Genomic DNA, 15,944 nt, shown 5'->3' on the forward strand with positions numbered 1-15,944 from the left:
TGAAAAGGAGAGGGCGTAATGTGGGTGGGTGCGGCCTTACGCCTTATGTCCTCTCCCCTTTAGAACTCCACCTATACATACTGTGGCAAGAAAAGCATACCTATGTCGCCTTGAAGAAGACAAGTCCACTTGTCGAAACGTTCGCTTCTGCTTTCACCTTGCTCTCGTTTGGCTCATCGTCTTGAACTTCCATCTCCCGCCTTCCCCGTGTTTTCCCCAGGAATGCATCTACAGAAGTAACAAGTGAGTATGGATGACTGCTGCTATTTTTTGAAGACTATGTGCGCTTTCTGGATAGACGGGTCGACGCAAAGTATCGGCAAGTGCTGTTCATAATTGACAATTGTCCAAGCCACGCGAAGATCGACAACCTCAAGGCGATCGCTGTGGAATTTTTTTACACAACTGCGGTACTGCAACCAATGGATCAGGGCATCATTGAGACCACCTGAAAGCTGTACCGCAAGGCTCTTTTGCAGCGCATGACGCCAGGAAGAGGTACAAGACTGATTTGCTTGGTGCGATCTATTTGCTGAACTTTTCATGGAAAGAACTCTCACCTTCAAAGGCTGCCAACTGCTTTGCGCACACCAGCTTTTCCTACGCCACCGTCAGCGACCCCGATGATGACCAGCCTGACAATGACTGGACTTGCATCGACCTGTACGAGGCTGTTCATAAAATTGATGGCCAAGAGGTAGAAGGCGACTTCAAGAAATTTGTGTTGGCTGATGCTGTTGCTCCCATGGTCGCCCCAGCGACGGATGCGGAGATACTGAGACTGCTGGTGGCCTCGACGAAGACGAAAAGTCGGCGGATGAAGAGCCACGTGAAGTGCCAACTATGGTGCAGATACGAGAGTACCTACGCCTTCTGCGAAATAAGGTTGAATGCATGGGCGGCAACCATGGCTTCGTGCAATGGTTGGTCAAATTAGAGCATAACTTGAAACAGGCAAAGCTCACTGCCTTTTTTGCACCTGAATAAAGTTTTGCTTCACTGAATATTGACTTCCTCACAGTTGTGGCCCAATTAAAGCTCGACTGCTTTAGCTTTTCTTGAGTGGTCGCTTATATTGAATTACTGCTCATAACAATCTTTCTTCGCCGTGCTGCTGGCTTCGTTATAACGAGGGATTACTGTACGTACACATTTCTCATGATCCACAAGTACACATTACTCATGATCCAAGTTGGTCCAATGGTTGGTTTTGAACATTGTTACCTCAGCAAAGCAGCCCGATGCACTACCCATTCGACCAGCGATTACTCAGTGACCCAGGAAGGCAGGAGAACGGTTTCATCAGAACATACATACAAACATTGATAGTTGGCCTCCGGAAAGTGCATGACGTAGCTTAAGAATGATAATGCACTAAAATAATGAAAGAAGTGAACCCGCTGCATACAACGTACTTGCACCAAACAAGAATACCGAACAGTCTACCTTTCCACTCTGTTTACTAAAACATCTTGCACATTTTTTTTACCCTTCCAGTAAAAGTCCATTGAGAAGTATTTGAACACATATGCGACACATCTTAAATATCATTACTTTCATCAATGCTTCTGATGCCCAATCTTGGCATAAACAACTGTGTACACAGTGCCTTACAAGGTTAATCTGACACCAGGAAGCAATAATGCAAAGCAAAGTATAAAGTATGCTAGCTCACCGTAGCCTGCGGTGTGTCAGCCACTGCTTTCCACGCAGAGATATAGGCTCGGGCCAACACTTGTATTTGAGAGCTGGAACAGATTGGTGCATAGATACAGTGGGTGTCCCAAAAACACAAATAGTCATCACCATCAGCCTTATTTATGTCGCAATCCCTGATCAGCCCTGTCTTGTACCATCCGACTCCATCCCATGACTGCAACTTTCCTAATTTGATCACACCACCTAGTTATCTTGCATCCTTGACTGCGTTTACCTTCCCTACACACCCTATTCAGTTGCCCCATTACATTACCGATCATCTGCATTATATGCCTGCCGAACTATTTCTCTTAACATAGTCAATGCTGCAGCACTTTCTGAAATTCCAATTCTTACGAGTGATGACTCACCAGTGGGTCACTTTCAATATTCCTTTTTTCGGTTAATTCGATCCTGACCAACGGTTTTAGCCAGCGCCTGTGCATTTCTATGGGGCAAAAATTTCATTATTTCGATCCTTAAATCGGCCTTTGCTGGATAACTTGAACATGAGTAATCAGAATGCACTCACCTGATCCCCATGGCAACCTCAATACCAACCCCTTTACTGGCAGCGCCTGTCTCAGCAGAACTTAGGGCACACGTTTTAGCTGCTATTGAAAACATTTTTGGCTTGCCCAAGAAGATTTTCAAGTAATAACTGGACTCACCCAATGTCTGATCAAAGTACTTACCAGATTCTAACGCGCAGTCTTTGGTCCCCCCGGGAAATTTGACCAAAAAACAGCACGCACGGCGTTTGTATGCTTTGCTGCATAAATGACTGTATTGCGGCGAAGCTGACTTTAGGAAAACGAACCACATATCCTTGGCCACTTTTCATAAAAATAAAAGATAGGGTGCACTTTGGATTTTTTGTTTGTTTATGAACTTGAACGCTATCTCTATGTTAGTTTCCTACTTTGGACACATCGAAAGCATGTGCATGTTACATTCGGACTCGTTTCGACCCCACCACAACAAATGTGCACAATACCCTCTGGAGCTCCCTGGGCGTCAGCACATTAGCCTCTTCACAGCTGCAATTATCAGTGACTTCCCTCAAAAGCATTGAAGAAACTGTAGCACTTCCCCTTCTACTAACGTGCGAGTCCAAAGGGGACGTAGGTACAACTGTAGCGAGGAGGGCAGAGAATAGGCAGTTCCCGTACAAGGGGAGGGGGGGGGGGGCGACGTGAGAAGGCCAGGAAACCCTACTACTATAGAAAAGAGGTTGCGGGGAAACTGGATAAGGTTAAGTTCTAGGTACGGTACAGTACATTCCTGCTATTTCTGAAAAATAAACACCATGCAAATATGTCAAGCAGACAAATTATGCAGGGCATGCAGAAGCAGAGTCGCATTAATTGAAGCACAATGCAGGGTCCAGGCTACACTACGGAAGTGGTCGACCGTCAAATTAACACTTTTGCGCTCGTCACGGTAGCTTTGTGGCTATGGTATTGCTAGCGTCATGCATTTGATCCCGATGCGGCAGCTGCATTTCGACGGAGGGAAAATATAAAACGCATGTGCACTTAGATTTTGGGACATGTTAAAGAACATCACGGTGTCAAAATTAATCCGGAGTCTGCCACTACGGCATGCCTCATAATCCAATTGTGGTTTTGACATGTAGAGCCCCAATGCAATGTGTTCTGTGAGACAATGACATGCTCAAACCCTCTCAGAGGATATGAAATATGGCGCACAACACCTCAAGCAAACACTTCTCCCGGTGTGTTCTGTGTACTATGCAAACAGCAGTGGTGCACATAAGGTAACGTTTAACATCAAATCACCACTCTCGTGCTAGAATAAATGTTGAAGAAATTAAGCTTTCGCCGTCAACATCACCGCTAATTATTATAAATTAAAGCAACTAGCATAGAAAGCTTCGCTTACATCAATTCGTACAGTATGTGGGACCTGCTTAATCTTCTTGATTAATGTGAATTACAATATAGTACCACTGTTTGCTCTCCGATCCCCATGATCACTCTCTTCCTGTCTTAACCTTACGATTAACCTTGTTCATTCCAGCACTTTCTGTACAGTCCTTAACTTGTTGTCGAGTTTTGTTAACCTCAAAGTTTCTTCCCAATAAGTTAGCACCGGTAGAATGCAGTGAATGTACACCTTTCTTTTTAATGATAGTGGTAAGCTCCCAGTCAGGATCTGGCAATTTTTGCTGTATGCATTCCAACCCATTTTTGTTCTGTAAATTTCTTTCTCATGATCAAGGTCTCCTGTAAATAAATGACCTAGATAAACATGATTCTTTACAGACACTACAGGCTGACGGGCTATTCTGAATTCTTGTTCCCTTGCCAGGCTATAGAAAATTATCATTGTGTTCTACATATTAATCTTCAACCACACTCTTACACTTTCTCGGTTAAGGTCCTCCATCATTTGTTGTAATTCATCTCCAATGTTGCTGAACAGGACAGTGTCATCTGTAAACCATCATCTGTAAATATGCAGCAATCCTTACAAACCTTGTCATGTTTGGCAAGGCACGATCCACTGCCTTGTATATGCTGTTAGCAAGGTCCTTGTGCAGTGTCAGCAGAAAGGAGATGAACTTCTTTCCCTGGAAAAATAAAGGGGGGGAGCACATAAGCTCGGCAACTCCAGTCAACAAAGAGCAATGGCATAGTCAGTTGTGGTTCTCGATTAAATGTTAATGACACAAAACTGCAGCATTCTCTCAACTTTTGAAAATATGGCAGAACACCCAAGAGAGAGAGAGAGAGAGAGAGAGAGAATAACCCCAGCTGCAAAAAATGGGTTTGAAACAACTTTGTTTCTAGCTGCCTACTGGTAGAGATGGTTGACCTGCTTTCAGACCTGGCACTTTGCTTTCTTCAGAATTGAAAAATTTGAGGAAAGACCTGCATCTTCATACTTCTGTCACGTACTGAGTACAGGGTTTGTACAGCTCTCGGAGTCAGAAATTCAATGATATTCATGGATCTTGAAAACCCTGTCAAAGCGTTTTCAAGCGTGCCGAGGGTCATCCCATGAAGCAACTTTTAACTAACGTTTTCAAAACACTATAGCCAAACTTACATATAACGAAGTCTGTAAAATTTGGCAAGTACTTCGTTATATCAATTTTGTTATTGAAATTGAACCTTCTATGTAAATAAGTACAGTCGCTGACATAATTTTCTTCACTGGAGAGGCACCGTAAGGCGTAAAATAAAAATAAAGTTTACTAAGGAAAAAAAAATCACTGTTGAATTTGAGAGTCCACCATAAAAGGTAGTTTCATTCAGCAATGGCGATATCACAGCAGCAACAGTATGAAACAAAGCCTGCGAAGCTTTGGTGTCCATTCCACTACCGCAACTGATAGCATCACCCACACTGGGACCCAACGCTGATTACCTCCAAGATAAGGCATGAGGGCCACATAAAAAGCGAGCCACCACACCTGTTATTGCGCCACGCACCCCATATAGCGCGATTTTTCATCATCAGCATCGCATGCCTTTCCCCCTTCCACTCCTCCGAAACAAGTCAGACAGCATTGACAGGGAATGGGAGAGAGGTGCGAGAGGGTGCAAGTGCAATCAAAGGCAAGTGGCGAAAGTGTGTAGCAAGCAAGCAGATTCAGCGGCTAGCATTTCTTTCCTTATCTTACTGTGTCATTGTTTCTAAAGTGGGGAGCTTGCTGGGTCCATGCTGATTCGCCACAGAAAGGTGGTGCGAAAATTGATCTTAGACTGCATTACAGTGCAGGCCACTTGTAACGTAACCGCTTTTAGCATGGGACCGGTTATAGCGTGTGTTTTTTGACCACCAATATATCTCCCATAGGACTCAATGTATAGGCGGACCGTTTATTGCGTAGGCACGCGAAGCAGAATACCGGTTATAGTGCGGTTCCTTTAAGCGCACGACCATGAAATTGGCGTACGGAGCACGGACTTTTCTAGGGAGGCACTGAGCATGGGCCGCACGGTTGCCGGGCGCGCACACGCAGAGAAGGGGGAGCGTGGGCGCGCGTGTGGAGATCAGTGGCGAAAACAAAACAAAAAGGAGGAGAAGGGCGGGAGACTTTAGAGGAAGGAGGGCGAGTGTTTTTGTCACTATAGCAGTGTCCAAACAGGGTGCGTGCTGCACGGAGTGTGGGGTAGAAGCGATAGCGGCGACAGTGCACGCTTTTTTTTTTTTCAGTCTCTTCGTTGCATTTGGTGTTTGCACATCGTGATCTCGTCGTGTCGTAGTTGTCTTCTGTGCACGTGTGTTGTCTGGCTTTTGTTGCCATGGTGTCGGCGGAGTCTTCAAGCGGTGTGAGAAAGACGCATGCCTTATCGCTGGAGACGAAGGAATGCGTCATAAGGGACATAGAAAGTGGGCCGAAGAAGGCGTCTGTGGCGGCCAAATACGGCGTTTCCGACGCAACCATGTCGACCACATACAACAACAACGACAGATTGTGGCAGCAACTGCAGCAAGATTCATCTTCCCTGTCACGGAACAGAATACGTACGTCGAAGTACGAAGACGTGGACGCAGCGCTCTTCAGATGGTTCCGTGAAGTTAGGGCTCAGAGCATACCAGTGAGTGGCCCCATGCTCCAACAAAAAGCCAAGTTCCTAGGTGCGCTTTTAGGCCATGACGACTTCAACCCACTTAATGGATGGATCCAGCGATTCAAGGATAGCCATGGCATCAGGTGCAAAGTGGTGTGCGGCGAAAGCAGTGATGTCAACGACAAGTCCATCAAAGTCTGGCTTCGCTTAAATTTGGAAACCATGCTGTCCACGTATACGGACAGAGACATATACAATGCCAACGAAGCTGGCGTATTTTATAATGTTGTGCCCATCTGCACTCTTTTGCACTGAGAGGTGAAGCCTGCTCTGGCCGAAAGGCCTCAAAAGAGCGCATAACTTTGTTGTTCTGCGCTAATATGGATGGAAGCAACAAGCGCCGCCTGTTTGTCATTGGAAAAAAGTGAAAGTGCCTACCAGTGACATACAAATCCAACAAAAAGGCGTAGATGACGCAAGACAGGTTCACAAGCTGGCTTAACAAGTTCGATGAAGACATGGTGGCAGAGAAGCGACAAGTCGTGCTCATTCTCTACAATTGCACAGCCCACAACATCAAGCCAAAGTTGACTGCAGTCAAGTTAAAGTTTCTGCCTGCCAACATGACTGCAAAATGTCAGCGGCTAAAACAGGGTGTCATTGCAACCGTAAAGGATCTTTACAAAAGAACGCATCTGCGAAAGAGTTTTGCTGAGCATGCAGCAGCAGCAGCAGCCTCTTAAAGTGAACTTAAGGGGCGCATTTGATATGGTTGCCGCTTCGTAGTGGCAGGTAAAAGCCACTACAATAAGCAAGTGCTTCAACAAAGCAGGCTTCATGTGCAATGCAGAGGCTCTCGACGCTGATGAGCCGAGCGACAATGTTGTTGATAAGACTGTCAACACCAACGACGTGTGGTCCGGCCTCGTTGAAAGCATGTTTGTTTTTGCCACAGATACCTTCCAAGCATATGTCGATGCCGGTGAGTTGGAGATTCCTGTCTGCGAAGAAGCGAGCACAGATGATGCGACTGTCACAGCGGTGCGCGGTAGCGTGGAGCTTGCAACCGAAGACGAGTCGGACGACAATGTCGACCCGATGCCAGACCAAGATGTCCCATGCAAAGACACTTCGTAATACCTCAGCAAAGTGAAGATGTACTGCGAGAAGAACAGTTTGAGTGAGAAAGCGCTTCAGTGCTCAAGTCTTGCAGAGGACAAAATTGTTTGAAGCGCTGTCAAAAAAAAATCTCCACACGAAAATAACAGCGTTCTTCCGCTGATGCCGCACTTGTCAGGAGAACTTGGTTTCTGTGTTGTGCTGCGATTGTGTTGCATGTGTGTGTGAGTGAAATATGTAATAAGCTGTGTTTGAAAGGTGGGTGGTCTGTTTGGCACAGGCAAAAGCAGAAAAAAGCATGCTTTGGTTATAACGCGGTACGACTTATAGCGCGGATTTTTACAATTCCTGCGACTTACATTATAAGCGGTCTACACTATACCAATAAACTCAAGGGGTTTCAAGGAAACAAAGGAATACAATTAGGGGCCTCAGGGTTGCTTGGCATGAGACACCCTAAATGAACCTATTAGTGAAGTTCTTGTGTTGATGGGATACCCACCTTCCCAGCATTAAATTTCCATGAGACTGGCCAAACACTATGCAACATGCACAAAAAGATTTCACTGGCATGTGTACTGTGTTAGTCTGTTGCACTACCAGAGTAGAAGTGGTGCCCAGAAGCTGCCGAAGAGATCCCTGCCAAATCTCCAGAGAAATTGAAGGACTAGCTGCCAACAGCTAAAATTTTGAGAAAATTGTAAATTTAGATTGGTTCAAACAATCCGTGCACACGTTACTATTAAAGGACTATGGACAAATAGAGATGTCATGTGCCACTGCCAAAAGGATGCACCTGCAAAGGCTTCGTTTGTACTAATACTTCCCCAGCTGTGAGGATCCCTTTGTAGTTATTGAGCAAAGAGCATCTGCAGGAGAAGTTTCATGCGACCACAGCACCTGACAAAGGTAGGATGTCATCACATGTCACATTTCCTAGGCAGTGAAAACCGAATCCTCTGCATGCGAGTACACCAAAAACCATTGCTGCAGTTGCCTTACGTAGTGCAACATAAAGTCTTCATTTTATACGAGAACTTCTCTAATGCATACTGTCATCTTTCTATATTTAGCAGTGCACCTACAATTTTCTACTGATAGACCAGTAATGGCTGAATAGGATATCAGCAAGCTGCAGCTCTTGGCTTGGCTGTGCCTGCAAAACAAGTTTCTTCCCACCAAATTTCCTTGCTCCTGCAGACATGTTTTTCACTGTACTATGAGCAAATCCTACAAATGACTCCTTACTATTTCTGCCCATGGGTGCTCAAAGCAAGTAAAGTTAAGAAAGCACACACAGCACCTTCACAATGCTGAGGTAGTTTGGCGAGATGGCACAAGGAGCCAGCTGATCATAAAGGGTTTTGCATTCATCAGGATCCAGCTCAACAGCATTTAGTCCGTCTTCATCCTTGCCCAGGCCACATTTCATCAGGAAGACAGACGTTACGAGCTTCTCCAATTTTGACTGAAACAACACATACGGCACAGATCAGCAGCAAGAACATTGCACTGCAAATGACAACACTTATGGCTAACCAAATAAAGCCATTCCTTAGCAGTACAAGTCACCAAACAGCCTGGTGAAGACGAAACGGAACTCATCACAATGAGCTTTACTCAACAGCAGTCCTTTTCGGCACAGCAGAAGTTGCAAATTATCAGTTGCTTAAGAGGTAAGGAACAAGGCCACTGGTTGAAAATACAACATGGATGTATTGTGCATCCATGAACTCTTTACAAAGATTTCAAGATTGTTACATGCAGTTATTTCCTTCAGTTACATGCGCAGATCTTTGTTTCTTTTCAAGTTGTTGTAATTGAGGGTGTGAGTTACAAGCAGAAAATTGTGGTCAAACCATTATGTAACAGTCAAACCATTATCTAACAAACACAAGTACATATTGTTACGCAAAGGATGAGTCAGTAAGACGAGCAACTATTTACAGGTTATATTTACAAGAGCGGTTGCAGCACTGACCGGTTAGATTCACAGCGCGAGCCCAGTTCACTCTTCCTCCTCTTTTCTCAAGTGATGGTGGCCACGCGCCTCGTTCAAACAATCAAATACCACACACTTGTAGCAATATAATGAATTATTGCAAATAATGAAGTAAATCTAAAAAGCTTTTCGCTGATTATCAGCCTATTTTTATGTAGACTACAGGACAAAGGCCTCCCCTAGCGATCTCCAATTACGCCTGTGTTGCACCGATTCCAAGTTATGCCTGCAAATTTCCCAATTTCATCACGCCACCTAATGTTCTGCTGTACTTCAATGCACTTTTCTCTTGGCACACTTCCGCAACTGATAGACCTATCATTACGGGCCCTCCACATTACCTGTCCTGCCAAGCTTCATTTTTTGCTCTTAATGTTAACTAGAATATCAGCTAACCTTTTTTCCTCTCTAATCCACGCTGCTGACATTCCGTCTCTTAACGTTACACCTATAATTTTTCGTTCCATCACTTATGTAATCCTTAACTTCTCAAGCTTATTTGTTAACCTCCAAGTTTGTGCCCCACATGTTAGTACCAGTATAATGCAGCAAATGTACACTTATTTTCAAGGGTAGCCATAAACTGCCAATCAAGATTTGGCAATGCCTGCTATGTGCACTCAAACCCATTTTTTATTCTTCACTAAATTTCCTTATCATGACCAGGGTACCCTGTGAATAATTCACCTAGATAAACACACTTTCACAGATTCTAGAGGCTGAGTGCCAGTCACAAGTTTTTTGTTCTCTTACCAGGATATAGAACATTACCTTTGCCCTCTGCATATTAATCTTGAACTCTACTATTACGCCTTCTCAGCTAAGGTCCTCAATCATTTGTTGCAATTCATTCCCAGTGTTGAATACGACGATGCAACCTACTGTATTGTAGATTAGATATTTGTCGCTGATCTTTACACCTAATCCTTCCCAGTCTAACATCTTGAATACTACGCATGCAGAGAATAGCACTGCAGAGATTGTGTCTCCTTGATTGACCCCTTCCTTGATAGGCCGGTTCCTATTTTTCTTGTAGAGAACAAAGGTAGCTGTGGGATCTGTACATATTTCCCAATATATTCATGTATGTCTCTTGTCCTCCTTGATAATGCAATGCTTCTGACTGCTGATACCTCTACTGAATCAAACGCCTTTTCATAATAATGGTGATGTATAAGGTTTTTTGGCACAACGGCCAGTGATGGCCAAAGAGCGCCAAGAAATAGTGTGGGAGAGTCCACAATGCGGTGAGTGATGACCGAGATGTATCGAGGCTGTATAGAGGCCTAAAATATTTTCTGTAACGTACGAAAAATATACAAGTCTAAAAATAATGTCAAGGACAAGTGATGTGAGCGATGACCATAAAATATATTCTAAACGAAAAAAAATGTTGATTCCACTAGCACTACCGCCTCACTAAGAGGCTTGGACACAAGGGCCTGGAGGCACGTGCTCTACTAAACACTAAGCTCACAGCAAAACCCTTTAGATAGAGGGAGGGCTACGAGTCTCTCAGGCTAACAACATGCAGCACAATATCTTTCATAAACTTCAGCACTGCCTTGGTTTCAAATAGAGGTTCTGGGCCAAGAAACAGTGTCGGATGTAAAGGGATACATTGTTTGTATGCTAAAGGAGAGTCCTGTCTTCCCCTTTTTTCTGCTTCTCGGCACTCCAGCACAACGTGGAGTACGGTCAGCCTTTCACCACATCTGCCACAGAGGGGAGGCTCAGCGCCAGTTAATAGGTATGAATGTGTAGCATATGTATGCCCTTTTCTGAGGCGGCAAAAGAGAACTGCAGATCGTCCCGACTTTGTCGATGATGGCCAGTTCCCTAGAACCGGTTTAATTAGATGAGGCTTATTCAATGTTTGCTCATGCCACATGTGTTGCCAATAGCTCCAGAGTTTGTTGTGAAAGAATGGCTTCAAGTCTGTGGCAGGAATGGATGTGGCCGGATTTCTAGGTTTTGTAACTATTGAAGTTGCCATTCTATCTGCAAACTCATTACCCTCTATACACCTGCGCCCAGGCACCCAACCTATTGCTACACGCGTGTGATATTTGATTGTTTGAACGAGGAGCATGGGCGCTATCACTCAAGTAAAGAGGAGGAAGAACGAACTGGGCTTGCGCTGTGAATCTAACCGGTCAGTGCTGCAACCGCTGTTGTAAATATAACCTGTAAATAGTTGCTCGTCTTACTGACTCGTCCTTCGCGAAACATTGTGGTGGAGGGTGCCGTTTTTCATCCTCGATACGGAGCTCCGCAGCAGCCGTGCCGTCCCGCTTTCCGCCATGGCTCCCGGTGACGACACCTTGTCTCCTACTCCTGCGACCCCGACAACAATGTACGTTACGGTTGCAAATCCCCGCGATCCTGGCATATTCTCTGGCCAAGATAATGTCAACGTTGAGGACTGGCTCAACCTGTATGAGCGTGTTAGCCAAAACAACCGCTGGGACCCTGCCATTATGCTAGCCAATGTCCTATTCTACTTGGGCGGAACTCCTCGTGTCTGGTTCCGGACACACGAGGATGAGATCTCTAGCTGGGATGCTTTCAAGGAGAAGCTTGTCGACCTCTTTGGAAATCCCACCGTTTGGCAGCTGGCCGCTAGAAAAGAGCTTGCTACCCGAGTTCAGTCTTCGACTGAATCGCATGTCTCGTACATACAAGACGTGCTCACTCTTTGCCGGAAAGTCGACGACAAAAAGGCCGAGGTTGACAAAGTCGGCCACGTATTTAAAGGGATAGCGGGCGACGCCTTCAATTTGTTGGTTTTAAACAATGTGTCCACCATCGACGTCACTGTCAAGGAATGCCGCCGCTTTGAGCTCGCCAAAAGCCGCCGCGTCATTACACAATTCTCCCGGCTCCCCAACACGGCTGCGACGTCGTCTTGCGTTGAACTTACCGCTTCACCACCTTCAAATGAGCACGTCACACGTATTGTTCGCCGCAAACTCGAGGCAGCAAGTCCTGCGCCGTTCCATTCACGCCCACTTGAACCCACCATTGAACAACCAGCCCCAGCAATCTCCCTCATTCACGCAGTTGTACAGCAAGAATTTGCAAACCTAGGTTTTCCTGCTGCCTGCTCCATCTCCCGACCTGACGCCCGACCAGTGCCGACTGCTCCACCTCACGGCGATCAGGATTCCCCTCCCAGATACCGCAACCCTGCCAAGTGGTGAACTCCGGACGACACGCCCATTTGCTTCCGTTGCCTCCGCATTGGCCACATCGCTCGCCACTACCACACCTCCTGGACATCGCCGTATTCGAGCTCCTTTTCCCCGTCTCCTCGCCCATATGCCGACCCGCGCCGTTACTCGCCTCGCTGTATGCCTCCTACCTCTGACGTATCTGTCGATGTCAGTCGTACTGCTCGCTCACCGTCACCTCAGCGCCATCAGTTCCTGTCGCTTCACGCCGCTATTCGTCGCCGACCAATTATGGACCACACCGGACAGAAAAAATAGGCCATGCAGCTCTTGGAGGTAGTGTGGCATCACGTTCGTCCTGTCCAAATCCTCCGTTGACGCTCCTCACCAACACGAACCTAATTGAAGTAGATGGTGTTCCATTGATGGCATTGATACTGGAGCCCAAGTGTCCATAATGAGCGCTAACCTATGTCGTCGCCTCAAAAAAGTTCTTGCGCCTGCCATCACTCGAGCCGTACGCGTCGCCAATGGTGCCCCTGTTGCCGTCGGGGGTATGTGCACTGCTCGCATAGGAATTGCTGGCTGCCAAGTTCCAGTCCTGTTCACCGTGCTGACCAGCTGCCCTCATGACCTTTGGGCTCGACTTTCTGACGACGCATTCTGCCCTCATCGACTGTTCCACCGGTATGCTGTGCCTCGAGCTACCTCTTCTTTCAGACGTTTGCCTCGAAAAACTGAACACCCTATGCACTACAGCGTTTGCTCGCTTACCTCCAAAAGCCCTAACCTTCGTCGAATTGGCCTAAACAGCAACCGTGCCTGATGGAGACTGTCACCGCACCTTTCGTGATGCCCTCCTGGCGCATGACATCTCTGTGCCACACTCCGTCGTAACCCTTGCCGCTTAATGAGCCCTTGGCCCCACGTTGGGCGCCACTTTGTGGTCTCCGCCTATAGCGGTGCTCCGCCGGGAGTCACCTAGACCACCGCGCGGGTCCGAGGATCCCAGCCCCTCAGGGGGACGATCAGCTCAGCTGCGTGTGTAGCGTGTGCCCGAAGCGGACGCTCGTTCGGTCTCCTCTGGGAGCGAAAGAGAGCGCCGCAAGGAGAAGGCCCAGAGTACAAGGAAGGCGTTTATTATACGACCACCTTGGCGTTCAGGATATCTGTTACACCCGTATCAGCGCGGGGCTCGTGAGCCGAAGCTCCCGCAAGTCAAGGGGCGACACTCAGTATCTCCAAAACGCGGTAACACGTTGCTATGCGGGAGGATGGCTCCCAACGACCGTGCTACCAGGGCAACATTCTTTCAGCTCGGAGTAGCCTCCGAGGGCGACTCGGCGCAGTATGACCGCGCACGTCAAGTGAGCCGCGTCTCTTTGGCGTGGCCTTCAGAACAGGAGCAGCGAATAGGTACGCAACCGCCTCGGGTCAAGGACCTTCGGCAAGACCGGCCAACCAAAGGGGTGACCCGGAGAATCGGAAGTCAGTACGCACCGTTTCGCTGTCCCCAGAGCTTCTCACCGCGTTGCCGCTCCTCGGTCGACTTGAGTCGCCGGGAGAGAGGGAACGCGGGTTCACACCCAAACAGACCAATCGGGTGAGCCCCTGGACCGTTCGGGGGCGGACAGCAGCAAGTGTTTTACGGTCCCGCTGCAGTTCGGCGCCCTCGGAGGAACGAGAGAGGGAAAGCGGTGGACTGAGCGCGCAAAGTTCGAAAGCGACCTCGCCGCGCTGCGGCTCCTATGCCCAAAACGTGCTGCGCTATGACGCTGCAATGAAATGGACTACGCAGTCCCCACACACTTCACCGCTTATCACCTCCAAATTCAACTGCTGCTTTTGAAATCAGTCTAGTTATGGTTTTATTCTTTACTTCTATGTTGTCTTTCTGTTCTAAAGCTGTATATTTGTGAGCATCAGCCTGAATTCATGTGCTTTTACTATGACTTTGTCTAGCTTGTCCCGTTTCCTCCCCTGAAATCTTGTTCTAATTTTGCTCTTTCTCCGAATTGAAAGCACTTGTAGACCTCACTAAGTTATAATCACTGTCCTTTACGTAACTTAACTCTTCTACATCCTGCACTATGGCAAGGTCGGCCCAGAGTATGAAACCTATTTCATCACCCATTTCCTCGTTAAGGCTTTTCGAGGTCCACTTCCTGTTACTGCTCATTCGAAAGAAGGTGTTCATTATTTGGAGTTGACACCTTTCCACAAATTCTACCAACATCTCTTCTTCGCTATTCTTAAAGTTGATGCCTTAGTTGTCAATTGCCTGCTCCCCAGCCTGCTTTTTTCACTCACTTTCGTATTGAAGTCGCCCATGACTACCGCACACAGAATTTGTACCTTTCTCATTGCTAATTCAACACCACAGAACTGTTGTATTTCTTCACTATGACTGGACTTTTAGCATACACTTATACTACCTTAAACCAATACTTCCTATTTGGATTTATTACGAAGATTTCTACCCTTTCATTAATGCTGCAGAATCCATCAATGTGACCCGCCATGTCCTTGTGAATCAGTAATCCTACCCTGTATTCTCTTATACCTGGAAGACTTCTGTAGCAGACAACGTGGCAGTTAGCGAGGTTAGAACTGGCGAGGCCTATACAGTGACTAAGGTCAATGATATTCAAGGCAATGCCTGATAATTCCTCAAAGAGCCTTGCTAAGCTAGCTTCACTCAAAAGTGTTTGCAAGTTAAAGGAGCCTTGAAACACTTCTCCAACTAATCATAGAATGACATCATTTAAATTACATCGTCCAAAGAATGTCATGGTGCAAAAAATGTTCGAATCCTTCAAGCACAAGCGAAAGGCATTTTCCATGAGCACGCTGGAAGCTACACAGGGGAGACGGCAAGGAGACACAAGAGAGCAATTCTAAGCTGGCCCTCCCTAAAGGAGGAATGCAATACTGCTTGTAGTGGCCACAGTATCTACACTATGCTTTTCACCTCAGAGGCCCCACACAGCAGACACAGCGACACCCAACTGTAGTGTTTCGACTGGCAGTGCATAATGGCTTTTCTATCTTTTGGAATTACAGACGTATATATTTTTCATTCATTTAACTCAAATGAGCAACAATTGTATAACTGAATATGTTATGGCGATCACGAGATCAGCGAATAGCTGTTGTGAGTCAAGCAGCTTGCGATGGTGCTGCACGAAGACATTGCAAAAGTGAGAGCAAGCGAGCAAGAGATTGTAAATTCGTTGCAGCATGCAGTGCAATGATATTTGGCTCGCATGGTTACAGGAGCCTAGTTAACAGACTGGAAACATTTTCTTACTGTGGACAGGTAAAGTTTTCAGTGAACGTTATGTACTACAGATCCAGAGATTCTTAGCACCTTCTACTGTGCCGCAGGTCTAACGGATGCCTTAG

General features: G+C 46.5%; 1 protein-coding gene across 2 annotated transcripts in view; it reads right to left on the bottom strand.

Annotated features, from left to right (window-relative positions):
* Positions 1–15,944, bottom strand: part of LOC126532169 (condensin-2 complex subunit G2-like) — a 115,201-nt gene that overhangs the window by 87,176 nt on the left and 12,081 nt on the right. For both annotated transcript variants that reach the window (XM_055071234.2, XM_055071233.2), the window contains exons 5-7: positions 8,668–8,832; positions 4,200–4,294; positions 1,676–1,748 (exon numbers count right to left, since the gene is read on the bottom strand). In XM_055071234.2, coding sequence (XP_054927209.1) covers positions 1,676–1,748; positions 4,200–4,294; positions 8,668–8,832 — 333 coding nt within the window. The remainder of the gene's footprint in view (positions 1–1,675; positions 1,749–4,199; positions 4,295–8,667; positions 8,833–15,944) is intronic.

The sequence above is a fragment of the Dermacentor andersoni genome, chromosome 5, assembly GCF_023375885.2.
Source record: "Dermacentor andersoni chromosome 5, qqDerAnde1_hic_scaffold, whole genome shotgun sequence".
NCBI lineage: Eukaryota > Metazoa > Arthropoda > Arachnida > Ixodida > Ixodidae > Dermacentor > Dermacentor andersoni.